Source organism: Coregonus clupeaformis, chromosome 24, assembly GCF_020615455.1.
Source record: "Coregonus clupeaformis isolate EN_2021a chromosome 24, ASM2061545v1, whole genome shotgun sequence".
Lineage (NCBI taxonomy): Eukaryota > Metazoa > Chordata > Actinopteri > Salmoniformes > Salmonidae > Coregonus > Coregonus clupeaformis.
In genome coordinates, this window is record NC_059215.1 from 18,626,225 (window position 1) to 18,648,230 (window position 22,006).

Below are 22,006 nucleotides of genomic sequence, written 5' to 3' on the forward strand. Positions count from 1 at the left end.
GGAGGGGAGGGGAAGGGAGGGGAGTGGAGGGGGAGGGGAGTGGAGGGAGAGGGGAGTGGAGGGAGAGGGGAGTGGAGGGAGAGGGAGACTGTCAATAGTAAAATGTCACAAATCCACAATACATTTTTAATAATCATATTCTAAATTAATTACAAATGCAAAATGGTTAGTCTGACATTATTATCATGTTTTCAACCAACCCCTCTAAATGGGGATCCATAGGGGGCCGTCTCCACCTCTTCTTCCACGGCCAGGTACATCTCAGTGGACCCTGCAGGGGTCTTCAGGTTGGGGAAGGTCCAGGTCTTGGAGCGGGGGGAGAGCATGTGAGCTCCATAGGCTTCTTTGTCTGCAAAGTTACAAAGATCATTTTATTCAGGATTATTCTAAATGAAAGTCCATACATAAAGTACATTGTTAATGTATAAAAGTCATTCAAGGAGAAATTTGCTTTTTTACCAAATCTATTTTTGATGTAAAAATGTACGTGATTGGTGTGTTGTAGAAGGGTCCAGACACTTTTTTTGCAATTTCACTTGTTTTTGAGAAACTTACCCCAACCAGCGATTAATTTCCTCATCCTCGTTGTGCAGTATGGGGGCTCTGAAAAAACATGAACAAATGCTGCAAAAGCACCCAAATACGTCCTTTTAGAAACGGAAATGCGCTCAGTATGGTGATGCAGGTCTTTAGATGTTGTACACATGAAATTGTCATTCCGAACTTTATCCGCAACATTATATTCAATTTTGTGTGACTCAAGCCGTTTCCCCTATTCAGCTGTTCCATCTCAAGAATGACTCCTATCATTATAAAACCTGCCGACAAGGGAGGTGTAATAGTGATGCAAAATGCTGCAGACTATGAAAATGGAATTCTGAGAACTCAGTGATAAAAAATATTATATATATATACACACACACAGTGGGGAAAAAAAGTATTTAGTCAGCAACCAACTGTGCAAGTTCTCCCACTTAAAAAGATGAGAGAGGCCTGTAATTTTCATCATAGGTACACGTCAACTATGACAGACAAAATTAGAATTTTTTTTCCAGAAAATCACATTGTAGGATTTTTTATGAATTTATTTGCAAATTATGGTGGAAAATAAGTATTTGGTCAATAACAAAAGTTTCTCAATACTTTGTTATATACCATTTGTTGGCAATGACACAGGTCAAACGTTTTCTGTAAGTCTTCACAAGGTTTTCACACACTGTTGCTGGTATTTTGGCCCATTCCTCCATGCAGATCTCCTCTAGAGCAGTGATGTTTTGGGGCTGTCGCTGGGCAACACGGACTTTCAACTCCCTCCAAAGATTTTCTACGGGGTTGAGATCTGGAGACTGGCTAGGCCACTCCAGGACCTTGAAATGCTTCTTACGAAGCCACTCCTTCTGTCATGCTGAAAGACCCAGCCACGTTTCATCTTCAATGCCCTTGCTGATGGAAGGAGGTTTTCACTCAAAATCTCACGATACATGGCCCCATTCATTCTTTCCTTTACACGGATCAGTCGTCCTGGTCCCTTTGCAGAAAAACAGCCCCAAAGCATGATGTTTCCACCCCCATGCTTCACAGTAGGTATGGTGTTCTTTGGATGCAACTCAGCATTCTTTGTCCTCCAAACACGACGAGTTGAGTTTTTACCAAAAAGTTCTATTTTGGTTTCATCTGACCATATGACATTCTCCCAATCCTCTTCTGGATCATCCAAATGCACTCTAGCAAACTTCAGACGGGCCTGGACATGTACTGGCTTAAGCAGGGGGACACGTCTGGCACTGCAGGATTTTAGTCCCTGGCGGCGTAGTGTGTTACTGATGGTAGGCTTTGTTACTTTGGTCCCAGCTCTCTGCAGGTCATTCACTAGGTCCCCCCGTGTGGTTCTGGGATTTTTGCTCACCGTTCTTGTGATCATTTTGACCCCACGGGTTGAGATCTTGCGTGGAGCCCCAGATCGAGGGAGATTATCAGTGGTTTTGTATGTCTTCCATTTCCTAATAATTGCTCCCACAGTTGATTTCTTCAAAATAGCTGCTTACCTATTGCAGATTCAGTCTTCCCAGCCTGGTGCAGGTCTACAATTTTGTTTCTGGTGTCCTTTAACAGCTCTTTGGTCTTGGCCATAGTGGAGTTTGGAGTGTGACTGTTTGAGGTTGTGGACAGGTGTCTTTTATACTGATAACAAGTTTAAACAGGTGCCATTAATACAGGTAACAAGTGGAGGACAGATGAGCCTCTTAAAGAAGAAGTTACAGGTCTGTGAGAGCCAGAAATCTTGCTTGTTTGTAGGTGACCAAATACTTATTTTCCACCATAATTTGCAAATAAATTCATTAAAAATCCTACAATGTGATTTTCTGGATTTTTTTTTCTCAATTTGTCTGTCATAGTTGACGTGTACCTATGATGAAAATTACAGGACTCATCTTTTTAAGTGGGAGAACTTGCACAATTGGTGGCTGACTAAATACTTTTTTCCCCCACTGTATATATATATTACTTTTTTTTAAATACATACAAAAATGTGACGCTTGGCATTCAGGACAAAGAGTTCAATCTTGGTTTCATCAGACCAGAGAATCTTGTTTCTCATGGTCAGAGCCCTTTAGGTGCCTTTTGGCAAACTCCAAGCGGGCTGTCATGTGCCTTTTACTGAGGAGTGGCTTCCGTCTGGTCTCGCTACCATAAAGGCCTGATTGGTGGAGTGCTGCAGAGATGGTTGTCCTTCTAGAAGGTTCTCCCATATCCACAGAGGAACTCTGGAGCTCTGTCAGAGTGACCATCGGGTTCTTGGTCACCTTCCTGACCAAGGCCCTTCTCCCCCGATTGTTCAGTTTGGCAGGGCGGCCAGCTCTAGGAAGAATGATGGAGGCCACTGTGTTCTTGGGGACCTTTTTTGGTACCCTTCCCCAGATCTGTGCCTCGACACAATCCTGTCGTCTCGGAGCTCCACGGACAATTCTTTCGACCTCATGGCTTGGTTTTTGCTCTGACATGCACTGTCAACTGTGGGACCTTATATAGACAGGTGTGTGCCTTTCCAAATCATGTCCAATCAATTGAATTTACCACAGGTGGACTCCAATCAAGTTGTAAAAACATTTTACAGATGATCAATTGAAACAGCATGCACCTGAGCTCAATTTCGAGTCTCATAGCAAAGGGTCTGAATACTTATGTAAATAAGGTAAAAAGCTGTTTCCACTTTGTCATTATGGGGTATTGTGTGTAGATTGAGAAGAAAATAATAATGTAATCCATTTTAGAATAAGGCTGTAACGTAACAACATGTGGAAAAAGTGAAGGGGTCTGAATACTTTCCGAATGTACAGTATATCTAGGAATGTTTGAAAAACAGGTGGTGATGAATCCAGAAACTTTCTCCCCATTATTTTCCTCATTCTGAGATATATTTGGATGATATTTCCTGATCTATGCAGGGACCCAGGAAGAACTCAGTTTTCTTGATGTGATGGTTATTAAGGACAAAACCTCCCTCTCTACAGATCTCTACAGGAAAACTACGGAGAGGAACACCCTCCTTAAAGGTGACCGCTTCCATCCACGTCCACTCATTAAAAGTCTCCCTGTAAATCAATTCAGCCAAATTATTAGGATATGTAGCTCTGATGCTTCTTACCAGAAACAGACACAGCCCTTCAAAACGATAATTGGCATGTTTTACCCAACTGTCTTTATACCCTTCAACCAAAAGTAAAAGAAAAAGCTGAACGTGTCCCCTCATGCTTCAACCAATACTCACCCTTGGGGAAGGCATTTAAGGACATTATCAGGAGGCACTGGTAAATTGTTGACACTGACCCACAACTGAAACCCATCTTTAAACAACCCCCATGTATGGTCTTTAAAAGAACCCCAAATGTGAGAGACATTGTGGTCAAATCTGATCACACACACAAGAGAAAAGGGAAACCTTGTCCAAGAAGGTCCTAGAGGGAAATTACAAATGTGGCTAATGTGCTCAATGTGACTCACCCACCCCGCACACAACAAAGATTTAAGATCAGTGTCCTTGTGGTCGGTCCTACATAGGGAAAACCTGCAGACCGGGATCTGTGACCACCGCAGCAATATACGGACAGGTGAGACAAAAAACCCTGTTGCTGTTCATTTTGTACAAGCTGGACATCCTATGAGCTCTCTGAGATGCATTGGAATAGAAATAGTCAAGATATCGTGCAGCGGAGGGGATATTGAGAGGATACTACTTCAAAAGGGAATATTTTCTGTAAATACTGTATTTATCACATTCCTCATGTATGGTTATATACAATGAGCTCCATAATTCATTGGACAGTGACAATTTTTTTGTTATTTTGGTTCTGTACTCTAGCACTTTCAGTTTGAAAGGATACAATGACAATGAGGGTGAAGTGCAGACTGTCAGCTTTAATTTGAGGGTATTTTCATACATATCGGATGAACCGTTTAGAAACTATAGAAGCTTTTGTACATGGTCCCCCCCATTTTCGGGCATCAAAAAACATTGGACAGTTTAACATAATGTAGAATAAAGTAATCATTGTTAATATTTGGTCGCATATCCTTTGCATGCAATGACTGCTTGAAGTCTGCGATGCATCGACATCACCAGACGCTGGGTATCTTCCCTGGTGATGCTCTGCCAGGCCTGTACTGCAGCAAATCTTCAGTTCCTGCTTGTTTCGAGGACTTATTGCCTTCAGTCTCCTCTTCAGCATGTAAAATGCATGTTCAATTGGATTCAGATCCGGTGATCGACTCGGCCAGTCAAGGATTTTCCACCTTTTGGCCATCAAAAACCCCTTCGTTGCTCTAGCAGTATGTTTACGTCCAATGAGTTTGGAGGCATTTGGTTTTATCTGAGCAGATAAAATACACTGCTCAAAAAAATAAAGGGAACACTTAAACAACACATCCTAGATCTGAATGAATGAAATAATCTTATTAAATACTTTTTTCTTTACATAGTTGAATGTGCTGACAACAAAATCACACAAAAATTATCAATGGAAATCAAATTAATCAACCCATGGAGGTCTGGATTTGGAGTCACCCTCAAAATGTAAGTGGAAAACCACACTACAGGCTGATCCAACTTTGATGTAATGTCCTTAAAACAAGTCAAAATGAGGCTCAGTAGTGTGTGTGGCCTCCACGTGCCTGTATGACCTCCCTACAACGCCTGGGCATGCTCCTGATGAGGTGGCGGATGGTCTCCTGAGGGATCTCCTCCCAGACCTGGACTAAAGCATCCGCCAACTCCTGGACAGTCTGTGGTGCGACGTGGCGTTGGTGGATGGAGCGAGACATGATGTCCCAGGTGCTCAATTGGATTCAGGTCTGGGGAACGGGCGGGCCAGTCCATAGCATCAATGCCTTCCTCTTGCAGGAACTGCTGACACACTCCAGCCACATGAGGTCTAGCATTGTCTTGCATTAGGAAGAACCCAGGGCCAACCGCACCAGCATATGGTCTCACAAGGGGTCTGAGGATCTCATCTCGTTACCTAATGGCAGTCAGGCTACCTCTGGCTACCTCTGGCCCCCAAAGAAATGCCACCCCACACCATGACTGACCCACCGCCAAACCGGTCATGCTGGAGGATGTTGCAGGCAGCAGAACGTTCTCCACGGCGTCTCCAGACTCTGTCACGTCTGTCACATGTGCTCAGTGTGAACCTGCTTTCATCTGTGAAGAGCACAGGGCGCCAGTGGCGAACTTGCCAATCTTGGTGTTCTCTGGCAAATGCCAAACATCCTGCACGGTGTTGGGCTGTAAGCACAACCCCCACCTGTGGACGTCGGGCCCTCATACCACCCTCATGGAGTCTGTTTCTGACCGTTTGAGCAGACACATGCACATTTGTGGCCTGCTGGAGGTCATTTTGCAGGGCTCTGGCAGTGCTCCTCCTGCTCCTCCTTGCACAAAGTCGAAGGTAGCGGTCCTGCTGCTGGGTTGTTGCCCTCCTACGGCCTCATCCATGTCTCCTGATGTACTGGCCTGTCTCCTGGTAGCGCCTCCATGCTCTGGACACTACGCTGACAGACACAGCAAACCTTCTTGCCACAGCTCGCATTGATGTGCCATCCTGGATGAGCTGCACTACCTGAGCCACTTGTGTGGGTTGTAGACTCCGTCTCATGCTACCACTAGAGTTAAAGCACCGCCAGCATTCAAAAGTGACCAAAACATCAGCCAGGAAGCATAGGAACTGAGAAGTGGTCTGTGGTCACCAACTGCAGAACCACTTCTTTATTGGGGGTGTCTTGCTAATTGCCTATAATTTCCACCTGTTGTCTATTCCATTTGCACAACAGCATGTGAAATTTATTGTCAATCAGTGTTGCTTCCTAAGTGGACAGTTTGATTTCACAGAAGTGTGATTGACTTGGAGTTACATTGTGTTGTTTAAGTGTTCCCTTAATTTTTTTGAGCAGTGTATTTCTGTAGACTTCAGAATTAATTGTTCTACTTCTGTCTGCAGTCACATCATCGATGAAGACAAGTGAGCCTGTTCCACTGGCAGCCATACAGGCCCAAGCCATAACACCCCCTCCACCATGTTTCACGGATGAGGTGGTATGCTTTGGATCATGGGCATTTATTTTTTTTCTCCACACTTTCCTCTTTCCATCACTCTGGTACATGTTGTCTCATCTGTCCACAATACTTTTTTCCAGAACTCTTGGGGCTCTTTTAGGTGCTTTTTAGCAAACTGTAATCTCGCCTTTCTGTTCTTCAGGCTTATCAGTGGTTTGCATCTTGTAGTGTACCCTCTGTAGTCCTGCTGGTGTAGTCTTCTACGTATAGTAGACTTTGACACATCTACACCTGCATCCAGGAGAGTGTTTTTGATCTGTTGGGCTGTTGTCAGGGGGGTTTTCTTCACCATAGAGAGTATTCTCCGGTCATCCACTACAGTGGTCTTCCTCGGTCTACCGGGTCTTTTGACATAATTGAGTTCACCGGTTGTTTTTTTCTTGTTAATGATGAACCAAACTGTTGACTTGGGCATGGCCAGGGTTTTTGCAATGTTCCTGATTGATTGATTTTCATTTCTGAGCCTTATGACGGCCAGCTTCATTTGCATTGACACTGCTGTCTTCCTCATGTTGTCACACCCCAACAACAACCTCCAAAGGCAATAGCAAAGTCTAGAATCAATACTATTCATCAACAGCTCTCCTGCATTCACTAACGACACAATTGAATACACCTGCCTAACGACACACATCTGTGAAGCTAATTTAACAAATACTTGTAGTACCTTAAAATGGGGGACCATGTACAAAAGGTGCTGTCATTTCTAAACAGTTCATCCGATATGTATGAAAATGCTAGAGTACAGAACCAAAATAACCAAAAAATTTTACTGTCCAATGAATTATGGAGCTCACTGTATTTGTATATATTGAATGTTGATATTGTGAACCGATATTATATATTTCTACCTCCTGTTTCAGGAAGTAATGTCACTGAGCACTGCCCCTATATATAGGACCTTCCACCTGGGGTATGGATGCCTGATGAAGACCTAAGGGTCAAAACATTGTAACAAAATCACCTGGGAGCATGAACAGCAGTGTGCAGCGTTTTCATTTGTATTTTTTATTCTCTGTGTAGCCTGCTGCTAGAATGGACAGCGAGGTATCGCTCGAGTCGCAACAAAATTGAATATATCGTTGCGGATAAAACTCGGAATGACACAATTTCACTATACTGAGAGCTTTTCAGTTTCTTAAAGGATGTATTTGGGTATTTTTGCAGCATTTGTTCATGTTTTTTCAGAGCCCCCATACTGCACAACGAGGATCAGGAAGTTAATCGCTGTTTTGGGTATGTTTCTCAAAAACAAGTGAAATCGTATGGAAAAAAAGTTTCTGGCCCCTTCTATAACATGCCATTTACATCAAAAATAGAGATTTGGTTGTAAAAAAGCTCCAGTTTTTTTCTCTTACCGGTAATTATACTGAATCATCGATACGTATTACGGGTATATGTTTGATTTTGAGTATTGTGTGATATACAGTATTTGATTGAGTAACGTTATTGTGATTCATTTCATATTGTGATATACAGTATTTGATATTATGAACTGTGATGTATACAGTATTTCTCAGTACTGTACCTTCATGAATGACCCCAGCTGTTTGCCTGGACATGCCTTTCCCCTCCAGTACAGACCCGTACATTACCGGGGCAGTCATCTCTCTGTGAGGTTGATAGCACTGCTCCATTGATGAGGGCTCTCTGTCCAGGGTCCTAGCCCTCCTCCCTGCCCGGCCAGGAGAACCAGAGGAGCAATGCTCAGCTCCAGCCCCCCTCACCTTAGACAGGCTTCTCCCAGGTGTACCACCACAGTAGTCAGGCAGAGGGAAGGTGCCAATGCCACTGTCCAGGGTGTAGGTGGAAGCACCAGAGGCTAGGAGAGAACAGGGACAATCAGTTTATGTCCCTTCATGTCTCACAGGCTGATTCAATTCAAAACCTTCTCGAATTAGATTATTGATTAGATTATTTGATTTGTTAAGGTTTAACACAATCTGAGAAATACTGAATGCCTCCATAAAATGATTAATCTGATCAGTTTTCTTACCTGCGAAGTGATGAGAGTGAACTGGGTCAGCTAAATTCTCATCTGAGGGGACATTGCTGATCAGATGTTCTGAACCCTGAGTAAATAAAAAACAGTTCTCAAAACGCACTCACAGAATAAAGTGGAAATACTAATCTTCACTTGTACCTTCTCCATTCACACACACACACACACACACAGTAAAGAAAAAATACTAATTGTAATGAATCTGTAGCTTACCTTCTGCATGTCCTCTCCGCTGGTGGTGGTGTGGCTGCTGAACGGTCTGGAGGTCTTACAGTCAAAGGAGAGGCGTCTCTGAGCCACACTGATGCCACTGAAGTCCTTCCCATCCACCCTTTAGTCACACAGACACAACACAGAGGTAGGATGTTGTTCAAAAAGAGGATAGGCAACACAAACATTTGACCTTTTTAGATTAAGCTTGATTAAAGACGTACTCTGGCGATAAAAAAAATAATAACTTTTCCTGTTAGAAATACAGTAATGTATGAGTGTATGTTTTGAGCAAAATAGTGCAAACTTAATGGAGTAAGCCATTCAAGGAGTTAGTCTGATGGTGCCCTCTGATGTCGTCGGCCTCCCCCCTTGCTTGAGGCACAATAGAGGAGCAATAGAGAACAAAAGAGGAAAAGCCCCCACCCCCCACTTGTGCATATCAGAGGACACTTTGACCACCTATTGAAATGTGTCATTTATTAAGTAAATCAGGTGATAAATGAGCAGAAAAAGAGACTGGAGTACGACTTCAGATAGTGCTTGGCGATAGTTACTTAAAAAAATTACTTAAGTTGTTTTACTTCAAACAAAAGCAATACAAAACCATCCTAAACATAGAATCCCATAGCTTATATCTATTCATCACCTGTTCAGTAGCTGCTGCATGAAGTTGTCTGAGCGCGCTCCCCTGTACATCACAGCCAGCTGGCCCTGTGATTGGTCCATCACCACCTCACAGGAGTGGCCCCTCCCAGACCGGTCCATCCCGACCCCCCCAACCCCGTTCACGTAGGCCCTTTCCTCCTCCAGAGCTCTCCTCAGACCCTCCGCCTTCTCCATCAGCATAGAGATATTCAGGCTCTCCACCCCCACCCCCTCTCCTTTAGACTTAGACCCAGCCATTTTGGAAGGGATATTCAGCCTCCACTCTCCACCCTTCTTCTCATCTTTGACCTTAGGTGGTGTGTCTGGTTTGCGGCTGAGAGCTGGGAGTTTGCTTTTCTTCAGGCCGAACCAGCTGGCGATCCCGTTAGAGGCCTTCAGTTTGACCTCAGTAACCTGTTCAAAGTCTTTATTTATCGAATTGCTGACAGCAAACACTCTGAAATACTTTATACTAACACATACAAAAATTCCAGCTCCAGATTGAATTAATTAGACATGTCACTAATAAATAATGCATAAGAAAAACAACATTATTTCACAGAAAAAACAAACATTTATACCTGTCCTCTGTCCTGTTCTGCCAGCTTCAGCATGTTCTCCTCGATACCCTTCATCACCTTCTCTTCGATGGCTGACGTGGGGCCAAGTGTGGGGCTGGGGACAATAGGGTCAAGGTGTCTCTTCTCCTCCTCCTGATGCGGTTCTGACGTTGGCATTGGGAGCGGGGGAGGAAGGCTGTCACCGTACACTGTGGTGTTTCTCTTCTTGTTTGTGTTGAGTTTGCTTCTGTCCTCTGACTTGGAGGAGTACCGTGGGACCAGGGCCGGGGCCTCCAGGGTGGGCTTCCCAGTTCCAGCTGAGGGAGCCAGGCCCTGGCACGGTTTAGACGGGGACTTAGGAGGGACCTTGCTGGGGCTGCTGGTGCTGTGAGGGATGCTGGGTGCAGGTTGTTTACCATGGTAAGACAGGTTCAGAGAAGCCGGGCATTTCATGTTGTTGCGTAAAACTATGGGAGTGTCAGTGTTTGGCGACGGGAGGCCCAGTTTACCTTTGGGGCTGTCCATCTTAGCCACACCCACTCTGGATGAGAGCATCTCCAGCTCCGCCTTGCCGACTGAAGAGCCAAAGAGAGACTTAGCTGCTGGATCGTAGGACTGACAGGCACCTGGGAACTTCAAAGCAACACTACCAGGAATACCTTTATGCTTACCGTCCAGAGAGTCTGTATATTTTGAGTGTCTCTGCTCCTCTAAATTACCATCCACAGGCCTCTCCGCTGTCTTACTCCCGTCATCGTTAAAAGAGACTATACTCTCATCACTCGGAGGCTCTGGCTTGTCTACTGGCAGCAGCACATTGACTTGTAAATCCTCAGAGCTCCTCAGCTTGCCAAGTGCAGCCAGCCTGTCTTTGAATGTGTGACTAGACTCGGCTGGCTGCCTCCCAGGAGATGCTACCCCAGAAGGCCTTTTGGGAATGGACGAGGGATCATGTCTCTTGGCTGGGAGAGCTGGAGGCTGGGACTGGGAGAGATCAGAGTTCTGCATGGTGGCCTCTCTAGTATCCTGGTCCTGTGATCCTCTGTCTTTCATGCTGGCGTAGTGAGCTGGGCTGCCCTGAGACTGAGCTGCTCTGAGGGCAAAGGGGTTGGGCAGACTGTGGTGGCCGTGCCAGACTGGGCTCTCTGGGTTGCCATCCTGATCAGACGCAGATGAGGAGGAGGAGGAAGAGGAGGAGGAGTCCGAAGCAGGGGACAAATGTTGCTGCTGGAGACTCAGGACATTCTCTTTCTGTAGTAGTGAATTAATTTGCTTCCTGTCACTTTCTGTTATGGTATGAGAGAAAGATGATATGTTTACGTTCTCTGGGACCTTGGATTCTTCTACCTGAGCCGAGGTGGAGAGTTCCGACATGTTCTCATAGTACGGGACCTTCTGCAAAGAGGCCCTTGGTGTGTGCGAAGTGCCAGAGGCCAGTGGATCAGGGACACCATTGCTGGCCTTGAGGGCCGAGAGGCTTCTGTAGCAAAGCTCCTTGGCTGGAGGGGAGCAGGCGTCCTCAGGCTGGGGCGGGGAGGTGGGGGCTGAGGCTGAGTGCGTGGTGGCTTGGTAGGATTCGGACCTGGCGGGTGGAGGGGGAGGCTGCCTGGTCCTCTCTGTGGTGGCGGCTCTGCGTGAGGGGACAGGGGAGTGGTACACCTCATAGTTGTTAGTGCGGCAGGGGATCTTCGATGTGCGGGTGAGCTGGGGGCTCAGACGGACAGGGCTGGCCCCTGCCTGGGTCCTCTCTGCCATTGTTGGGATCTTTAGGAACTTGAGGATCTTGGACGGGGAATTGATGGCAGCGGCTTTGACATCGCTGAGACAGGATGAAGGGATGGGGCTGAGGGCCACGTTGGCTCTCCCAGAGAGAGCCCCCTCCTCTGCTGGGCCACTGTCCTTCTCTGGAATAACTACATCACTCAACACGTTATCACTGTCATTGGAAGAGAGGAGAAACCCATTGGTTTCCAGCTCACAGTATGCTATCTGAGGATTGTCCTTCACTCCAGGGACAGGCAGCTGGGAGGTAAACAAACTACTATCCTCATCAGACTTCCCTTTAAGACAGCTCTCCTCCTCTGTGTCCTGGACCTGCCCAGTCTTTAATCCCGCCTCTGGGCCCTGATTGGCTGGACTAGTCTGATCTACAACTGTGACTGACAAGTAAGAGTTTGGACCTGCTGGTTGCTGGTGATCATTCATTGTCAGTTGTTTCTCCACTGATGTGCTCTTGATGTGGCATTCACTGATAGCAGCTGTGGTGGATATGCCTTTGACATGGTTCGGGGTCAAGTTGAGCTTTGCAGTACTACCACAAACATGGTTACATTTGACTGGACTGTCTGTGCTCTTTTTGAGGTGCGTAGGACATAACTGCCCTTCACCATTCATGTGCTGCTGTTGTTGCGTGTTGGAGTCTGAGCAGGAGCAGAGTGTCTGGTGCTTCTTACATAGGTCTCCAGCAGCCAGCACAGCCTCTGTGGACATCAGGACCTGGCTGTAGTCACAGAAGGTGATGCTGCCTGCAGAGGGGTGGAACTTGAGGGGGTCTGTCTCTTCCATCTTGCGGAGGACCTCCAGAATGTGTGCTTTCTTCTTGAAGAATGGGGACAGGGCCTCCATGGATGCAGCTGGGCCTCGGGGGGGAGTTGCTGGGGCCTGTGGCAGTGTGCGGTGGAACCCATTTCCCTGTGGAGAGAAAGATTGTCAGGTTGTTATTATGGGAGTGTGTTCTCAATAACCTAACTGGTTAAATAAAGGTAATTAACAAGATTGAAATCACTTCATTCAATAACACTTCAAGACTGCAGCCTCATTGTTTAACAGAGATTAGAAAGTCCAGGTCTCTTGAATACAATAGTGAAATAGAAAGAAAATGCCATTTCATCTGAGAAACCTTGGACCCCACAGAGTATGTCATGACTGCTAACGTAACCCAGACAGTGTTTGACTCCATAGGAGTCTACAGCCATGTCTCAGGATTAAGTGCTAACAGTGCTCTGTCCTCACCTTGGCTTGTGCTTCGCTCTGTGACACCACCTGCTTGTCAGAGACATTGTGCAGCAGCTGTGTATTGTACACTGGGAGGGGTCCCGGCTGCACCTGTAACAAGATATTCAATGCAATCATGTACACCACTTTAAGCACAGCATTGTTATATGAATCTATACATTACAACAACATGAAGCAAGAGGTATAACAGCTGAGAGATTCATTTCAAATACTCAGCAGAAGCCCTGAGACATGGGTGTAGATAGAGCCTCTAATGCCGTAGTAGTCTACAGCCTCTAAAGCCGTAGTAGTCTACAGCCTCTAAAGCCGTAGTAGTCTACAGCCTCTAATGCCGCAGGAGTCTACAGCCGCTAATGCCGCAGGAGTCTACAGCCGCAGGAGTCTACAGCCTCTAATGCCGCAGGAGTCTACAGCCTCTAATGCCGCAGGAGTCTACAGCCTCTAAAGCCGCAGGAGTCTACAGCCTCTAAAGCCGCAGGAGTCTACAGCCTCTAAAGCCGTAGGAGTCTACAGCCTCTAATGCCGCAGGAGTCTACAGCCTCTAATGCCGCAGGAGTCTACAGCCTCTAAAGCCGCAGGAGTCTACAGCCTCTAAAGCCGCAGGAGTCTACAGCCTCTAAAGCCGCAGGAGTCTACAGCCTCTAAAGCCGCAGGAGTCTACAGCCTCTAAAGCCGCAGGAGTCTACAGCCTCTAAAGCCGCAGGAGTCTACAGCCTCTAAAGCCGCAGGAGTCTCCAGCCTCTAAAGCCGCAGGAGTCTACAGCCTCTAAAGCCGCAGGAGTCTACAGCCTCTAAAGCCGCAGTAGTCTACAGCCTCTAAAGCCGTAGGAGTCTACAGCCTCTAATGCCGCAGGAGTCTACAGCCTCTAAAGCCGCAGGAGTCTACAGTATCTAATGCCATAGGAGTCTACAGCCATGTCTCAGGGCAAATGGTGACGCTGCTTTATACCTGGTCGTGAGAGCTTGACTGGTTGGGTAGCTTCTGTTGGAAGAGCTCACACAACACTCTGTTCTGTCTCTCCAGGTCAAACACATGCATCTTCAGCTTGATGCACTCCTCTCGCAGATCCTACAAAGACACACAGAACACACACACAATGTATAGCACGATGACCAAGTTAACCACGATGACAACCCATGCCTTACTGCTGGTGGTTCAAAATTGTGTTTTGGCAATGGTGGATTGTTTGTTGTGAATTACCTTTTGGTTGAGCAGGGCTTGGACCACATGGTTGGCCACCTCATCCAGACATCTCTCATATGCTTCTCTTTGACTCTCATTGGCCAACACAAGAGCTGAGTTTTCTGCCTGGCAACAGGAAGACAATAGATTATTCATAAATGTAAATGTTTAATGTTAAAATATTTTTCTAAAATGTGAAAACATAAATAAATACGCTGAATGTGTTGAAATTATATAATATTTAAAACATGATATAATTTGATATGTCTTGTATTCATTCAAGTGTGATGGTGGTTGACTCACCTCCAGCTCTCTGAGTCGGTCCATCAGTTCTCCGCTGTTCTCCTCTTCCTCCAGGTAGTCCTCAACGTCCCCCTCCTCTTCCTCCAGGTAGTCCTCAACGTCCCCCTCTTCTGACTCCAGGTTTTCATCACACATCCTTGGTTCTGTCTCATCAGACATGGTTCTCATCTGGAACACAAGAAGGTGGTTCCTAATGTTACAATCGTCTCACAAAACAACAATGCACTACGTAACCAAAAGCATAAGTCTACCTTTGCCTTGAGACATGGCTGTAGACTCCTATGGCATCTAACAGCTAGGCACCATAGGAGACATAACAGCCTCATCTCAGGGCAATAGTCTACCCCAAATAACAGGGAGTGTCCACAGATAAAGACATTCTCTTCTGAGAATGGAACAGTAAATCCCTCTAGTGTCAGGTTCTTGACGATGGAGAGATGTAACACTATTCTGCCACGTTAGACTGGATGTGTTGGATCAGATAAATGTATAACTGATGTATCCATCTGTTTGCTGGCTTTAGGTAGATAACTGAGGTGTTAGGGTTCAGGGACAGCTGTAAGTAGAGGGGAAGGTATATAGATGTACCCCTGGGCTTCTCAGGAGCATTAAATAGTGTCAGGGAAAAGACGGACCTAATTCATTACTGAAATCCTGCCAAGTCATCCCCTTCAACGAGCGCTAAACAGACCGTGCTAGACAGGTCACGTAAAGTAAACCATACAGTAGGTAACAAACACAAACATACTGTAGGGATGAGTCCATTCTAGAACATACTGTCAGGATGAGTCCATTGTACAACAAACATACTGTAGGGATAAGTCCATTCTACAACAAACATACTGTCGGAATGAGTCCATTCTAGAACATACAGTGGGGATGAGTCCATTCTAGAACATACTGTAGGGATGAGTCTATTATAAGTCTATGGAATGAGTGCTGTGAAGTGCGAATTGAAAACACCCCAGAGGTATTACCGGTACTGAATAATATTATTGGCCCATCCTCAACCTCACAGCCAGTCTGAGATCTCAGCAGCCCTATCTAAACGGATGTATTGAGCTGTAATCGACTCAGCAGCCAGGCCAATTGTGCATGTAATGGAGGGCTGATCATTGTCTCTCATCCTATGGAGGTGGAAGGAAGCAGCAGATATTAGCTGCAAGTTTAATCTTGAACACTGTCAGAGCGTTAAGGATGGGTTATAAAGGGGTTTTAAATACCAGCTATTCTTCACTTCATGCACATTACAGCTTCAAGCACTGCAAGCGGTAGGCATCTGTGTATTCTTTAAAAATATATAGTTTATTTATTCATTAACAAGATAACAGGACAAAAGGTCATACACATCCTCTTCCACCTACAGTGCCTTCAGAAAGTATTTACACCCCTTTACTTTTTCTAGATTTTTTCCACAACAGCCTGAATTCAAAAAGAATGTTGGCTGATTTTGCATCCCTGGCCTACACACAGTACCCCATAATGTGTGTGTGAGTGGAATTCCGTTTTTAGAAATTTGTACAGATTACTTAAAAATGAAAAGCTGAAATGTCTTTGTTATGGCAAGCCTAAATAAGTTCATGGGTAAAAATGTGCTTAACAATTCACATAATAAGTTGCATGGACTCCCTCAGTGTACAAAACCAGTGTTTAACATGATTTTTGAATGACTACCTCATCTCTATACCCCACACAAACAATTACCTGTAAGGTCCCTCAGCCAAGCAATGCATTTCAAACACAGATTCAACCACAAAGACCAGGGAGGTTTTTCAATGCCTCGCAAAGAAGGGCACATATTGGTAGATTAAAATAAAAAAAAAACTGACGATCCCTTTGAGCAGTTATTAATTACACTTTGGATGGTGTATCAATACACAAATTCACTACAAAGATCCCGCTCAGGGATTTCACCATGACTTTAGATATGGCTACCTCCTCTCTCTCTCTCTCTCTCTCTCTCTCTCTCTCTCTCTCTCTCTCTCTCTCTCTCTCTCTCTCTCTCTCTCTCTCTCTCTCTCTCTCTCTCTCTCTCTCTCTCTCTCTCTCTCTCTCTCTCTCTCTCTCTCTCTCTCTCTCTCTCTCTCTCTCTCTCTCTCTCTCTCTCTCTCTCTCTCTCTCTCTCTCTCTCTCTCTCTCTCTCTCTCTCTCTCTCTCTCTCTCTCTCTCTCTCTCTCTCTCTCTCTCTCTCTCTCTCTCTCTCTCTCTCTCTCTCTCTCTCTCTCTCTCTCTCTCTCTCTCTCTCTCTCTCTCTCTCTCTCTCTCTCTCTCTCTCTCTCTCTCTCTCTCTCTCTCTCTCTCTCTCTCTCTCTCTCTCTCTCTCTCTCTCTCTCTCTCTCTCTCTCCTCTCTCTCTCTCTCTCTCTCTCTCTCTCTCTCTCTCTCTCTCTCTCTCTCTCTCTCTCTCTCTCTCTCTCTCTCTCTCTCTCTCTCTCTCTCTCTCTCTCTCTCTACCACCTCTCTCTCTCTCTCTCTCTCTCTCTCTCTCTCTACTCTCTCTCTCTCCCTCCCCCATCACCCCCCACCCGACCAATTCAACTGATATTGATTGCATAACATCCTACCTCTGATCACAGCTGATACAATCAAATTCTAGACAGGGGTCGTAGAGAGCACAGAGGGCAGTGTGCTGAAGGACTGCATTGTCATTATGGTGCTTAAGCCACTGACCAGCCTCAGTGTGCCCAAACAGAGGACCATTCACAGGGAGAGCAGATCAGTGTGTTTGCCTAGAGACTGCTGTGCCAGGCAGGGAGCGAGGGGTGGGGGGAGGGAGCGAAGGAGGGATGGGGGGAGGGAGGAAGAGAGCGAGCGAGAGATAGGGAGGGGAGAGATTCCCTGCTACAGAAATGGGCTGATATGAGACAGAGCCATAGAGGAGGAGGACGGCCATATTGCCTGCTTCCTATTTTCCCCATTCATCCCATTCTAGAATGACTCAGGGGAAATGTACATGTCACCCAAACAATTTACGATATCCCCGGATACAAATAAGACATGCTTTATTACAATCTGCAGTCTGTGATAATTATGAATCATATTGTACATACTTCCTTCATCTCCTGCTTCTCTCTGCATTGTGAGATAAAGAGAACACTGACTGTGATTAGAATATTTACTAGCTACTGTAGATAATGGGTGTCTGCCCGTGAGATACATAGAACGGAACAGTCACCCCTCATCCCTTTAGTGCCTGATCACTAATAACCCTGATATTTCTTCTGTTGACTGACATACAGGAGGATCTATAAAAAGAAAATAGTATTTTACACCAATGACATATCTAAACACAGTACTTCCCTCTGTTTCCTATTCAAATGCCACAAAAATAAAGTGAGGACACTGACAATGGCTAAAAGGACACGAAGAGGAAGCAGAGAGTGAAATACACAGATAAGAAAGAGGAACCCTGAACACCATAAGGTAGACAATGCTATTTCAGCAGCACTGCTCTTTTTCAATGATGTTTCCACCTCCACTGCTCTTTCCCAAAAATACTTCCATAGAAAACAAAGAGTACATGAAGTGCAATGACACACAGTTTCCCAGTTTAAAAGGTAGAGAACACGATATATCACGTAATCTCTGGCCTGGAACACATAACACTTTTGTTTTCTCTAAAAACGGCTGTAAAATGGATACCTGCTATAAAAAAGTATGCTTGAGGACATTTGATGTGCTTTTATTAGGAGACAGAAATCTGTAACATTATACCCTAAGAAAACAAATGTGTCATGCTCCAGAAATAAATAGCCAAGCAGGGGGTCTCCCAAAGGTATTATCCACCCAGAAGCTATTGCTAGGGAGGTCAGTTTTCATGGGTGGATCATACAAAAAGACAAAGAACATAGAAAAGAACTGTCGACTAGAATAGAGTCTTCTAGAACAGACACTCACCTGTGATGTCAGCTCTCCTTAGAGCAGAGCACTCAGTCCTATTCCTCTGTGTGTAAGTCACCTCTCTATCTGGTCTTCTCCCAATGTCAGAGCCAAACAGCTGGGGAAAAACAAAATGACATCTTGTTATTATCATCATCTTCTCTATTCTTCCTTTCTCTCATCCTTCCTTTTCCACCACTCACAGTATTCAGTCAGGTTTGCTGACATCGAACGTTATTTTTATACAGTCTATGACATCAAGGCCATCTTTCTCCATCTTGATTTCCCAGATGCACACTCAGAAAAACATCACATCCCTCATCTCCAGAGAGGCGCTTCAAAGTGCTTTTAGCATGTGTGGACCTTAGAGAAATAGCATGTCACTGTCCTTATCAGGACCCGTATTCATAAAGTGTCTCAGACTGTTGATCTAGGATCAGTTCTGCCTTTTGAATTAAAATGAATAAGATTATATGGACAGAGGGATCCTAGATCAGCACTTCAAAGGTGCTTTGTGAATACGGACCCAGAGCAATGTCATGTCACCACTCACCATCAGGACTGGGCCTGGTTCTGGTATGGACTTCCTGTCCTCTCAGACAGACCAGGAAGCTGAGAGGACACTGCAACAAGACCACAATCTGCCTCTCTCGCTCTCATCTTTCCTTCTTTTCATCTCTGAGTCTTGAGTCATTGTAAAGTGTAATGAAAGAAAGATGGATGAATAATTCAGCAGAGAGACCCAGTAGCATTTAAGAAGTCCCCTTTCATGTTCCAGTGATAATGCCATGTCATGCAGGCTGCAGACACGCCATATTAAAATCACTGTATTGAACCTCCATGTAACCAGTCTGCAATCTGGGATTCCCCATTACTGTCCTGTCATCGGTAATTATGTTCCGTTTCCACAAGACTTGCCCTCATAGCTAAATGGGAGCACGCTCAGACGCTCACTGCAATAGGTTGAGTCCCATGTGGCACCCTATTCCCTATGTAGTGTGCTATATAGGAAATAGGGTGTCATTTGGGAGGTTACCTTGTCCTCATACTGTAGCTAGCTAAAAAGGAGCGTGCTCAGTCACTGCCATAGGCTTCAAATTCAGAGTCAGTCTAGTCTGGCTGCGTTCCTTCAGACTAGATGAGTTCGATAAAGAGCTACAGTATTAACTCTTCACTCCCAAGCAGCCCACAGGGAAACCAGGGCTGATCCTTTAGATCTTGTCAACTTCCAATGTGATTAGCAGTATTTAGCATCTGCCTTTCCCACTTTGGGTTTCCAGCTGCAGATCAACCAGAGCAGAGCAGTCAGAACACACCTGCTCCATGTGTGAAAATCCTGATCTGTGATCTATCCATTGTTGTGTGACAAAACAAAAAAAACCACTGGTGTTAGAGATTATTCTTATGATCCACTTGCCAAATAGTTTTATTGGGTGCACACACCTGATCACATTCAAGAGATTGTGAAAAATTGCACTTATTGAGCAATGATTTTCTTGAAAATGTGTTTTGCCTATGGAGGCTGGCAAAATTGATATTTATATCATGCTGTGTGTGTGAGGTAATCTGAATGGAGCTCAGAGTTCAAAGTGGCTCGATCTGGTGTGATGCCACGAGGAATGAGCCGACTAGCAGACTATACTCTATATTCATGGAATGAGGGCAAGGCTACAGTATAAATCAAAGACAACTCAGCAGAGCCAAAACCCTTCAAGCTCCTTAAATCACGTCAGACAGTCACACACTTGGGGATTTGGCTGCTGCCGGGCGGAGGATATCTCAGGTTATATCAAACAGCATTCTTCTCATCTGCCAATCTGGGATGGCACAGATTGAAGTTCTCTTGGCGTGAACAATCAAAAGTGTGTCAACAGGAGATGTAAACAACATTGAAGACTCAGACAGACAAATTGAACAGGATCTTAAAAAGAGAAACCACGCCTCCTAGGAATAAGTCTGAATAAACATAACTATCACCACCGTCAGTAGCCTAAAATACAGTATGTCACTGTAGATACACATTTAAACAGTGACATAGTACATAGATCATATTCAGACTATTGGATTCATTTGTTACTGTGGCTTCTGATGTTAAGACAAAATAAAAGTGAGACGAATTATCCAACAACAACATTTTGACTGAAGGTACAGGGGAGAGATAGAGAGGGAATAACTGATCGGGGGAGGGGAGAACAAGTGGGAGGAGGGACGATTCCCAAAAGAACCCAGAGGTTGGATCAATGCCATGTCTGAGACTAATCAAACTGAGTGGTGCAGGTCTCTCTGGGATATTTCTAAATCTTTGCCAGGCAACCCCACCCTCCGTCCTCCCTACAGGAGCTGCATTATAAGACTGCCAGTCCCGATACAGCGAGACTGGGGAGGCTGTCATAATTGGGCACACTGAACAGCAAACCACATTTGTGTACACATGCTGCCCCTCCTCTCCTATGATCTATAAAACAAACTAGATCAACCCCAATCAAAATGCCTCTATGTTGGGTTGAACAATGAAATTACTAACATGGTTCTGGGTGCTTAGTGTTGCTCCAAAAATGTAGTCCACTGATGCTACAATAACAGTGTCATATGTGTATCATAATAACAAAGGTTATATAGACCTGCCTGTGGGCGTCTGTTCTCTGCTTCCCAGGTCCATCTGTCCTCTCAGTCTCCACAGCTAATACGTCATATGGTGTGGTTCTGTCACCTCACCTGTCACAACTACTCTACATCTCATATCTACACAATCAATCAATGAAATCTAAACACAGCCATAACGGCACAAAAGAGACAAATAGTCTAGACTACATTGTCAGTCATAACAATAAAAACGTTTCACTCTATATGTTCGGATTTTCACATCTGCTTGTCCGAAAATGCCCACCCAGTCTCACCTTGCTTCGTATCCTAGCATCCGCTCAAAGCATCCGAGAGAGCCCCAGTCTAAAGAAAACCAGTCGGAAAACAAAGCCCCACAATGAAACTTGAAGAAAGGATTTATCCACAAGGTGATGTCCTCTCCTCTAATAAGTAACTGTTTCCTCTAAACTACTGATAGAAAAGGCCCGTCCTCGTGCATGTGAATTATGTGCATCTCTCTCTGCCTGCTCTGTGCTGTGCTGTCTGCCTGCAGTGGCTGCCATATCTCCCATTGTTCCAGGACGAGTGAGGAGGCAGGCTTCCTGCCCCAATAGACCCTGCCTACTACAACAACTGTGGACTTGCCCCCACCTCTCTCCTCCTCCTCCTCCTCCTCCTCCTCCTACAACTACTGCTTCTGCTAAACATTAACCCTGCAGCTGCTGGTCAGGCAAGGCCATAAAGGAGCGAGAAATAAGGAAAATAAAAGAAAAGGGGTTCTGTTTCCAAAGAAACCCCACTATGTAACCGTGGACACAGAGAGGATATCCAACAGTCTGGCTAGTTCAATTGCTTGTATAAAGAACATGAGTTCTGTGCTAAGAGGATTTCATAATGAATCAGACCACTAATGAGGAGAGGATAGCCTCCCCTATTACCAGTATTAATATGCAACAGAGGGAAAGACACCAATTAATTAATTAATAACCATACATGAACAACCAATACATGAGC

General features: G+C 45.1%; 1 protein-coding gene across 4 annotated transcripts in view; it reads right to left on the reverse strand.

The window, feature by feature from the left end:
• Positions 1 to 22,006, reverse strand: part of LOC121537939 (nck-associated protein 5-like) — a 33,282-nt gene that overhangs the window by 2,341 nt on the left and 8,935 nt on the right. Inside the window, exons 1-14 of one of the 4 annotated variants that reach the window (XM_045207080.1) lie at positions 21,307 to 21,584; positions 18,963 to 19,093; positions 18,428 to 18,527; positions 14,532 to 14,699; positions 14,247 to 14,354; positions 13,995 to 14,114; positions 13,043 to 13,135; positions 10,052 to 12,721; positions 9,472 to 9,884; positions 8,826 to 8,943; positions 8,607 to 8,682; positions 8,139 to 8,432; positions 556 to 603; positions 201 to 349 (exon numbers count right to left, since the gene is read on the reverse strand). In XM_045207080.1, coding sequence (XP_045063015.1) covers positions 201 to 349; positions 556 to 603; positions 8,139 to 8,432; positions 8,607 to 8,682; positions 8,826 to 8,943; positions 9,472 to 9,884; positions 10,052 to 12,721; positions 13,043 to 13,135; positions 13,995 to 14,114; positions 14,247 to 14,354; positions 14,532 to 14,699 — 4,257 coding nt within the window. In that variant the 5' untranslated portion in view covers positions 18,428 to 18,527; positions 18,963 to 19,093; positions 21,307 to 21,584. Of the gene's footprint in view, positions 1 to 200; positions 350 to 555; positions 604 to 8,138; positions 8,433 to 8,606; positions 8,683 to 8,825; positions 8,944 to 9,471; positions 9,885 to 10,051; positions 12,722 to 13,042; positions 13,136 to 13,994; positions 14,115 to 14,246; positions 14,355 to 14,531; positions 14,700 to 18,427; positions 18,528 to 18,962; positions 19,094 to 21,306; positions 21,585 to 22,006 lie in introns of those variants that run through there. The other 3 variants (XM_045207079.1, XM_041845608.2, XM_045207081.1) reach the window with 3 other exon arrangements.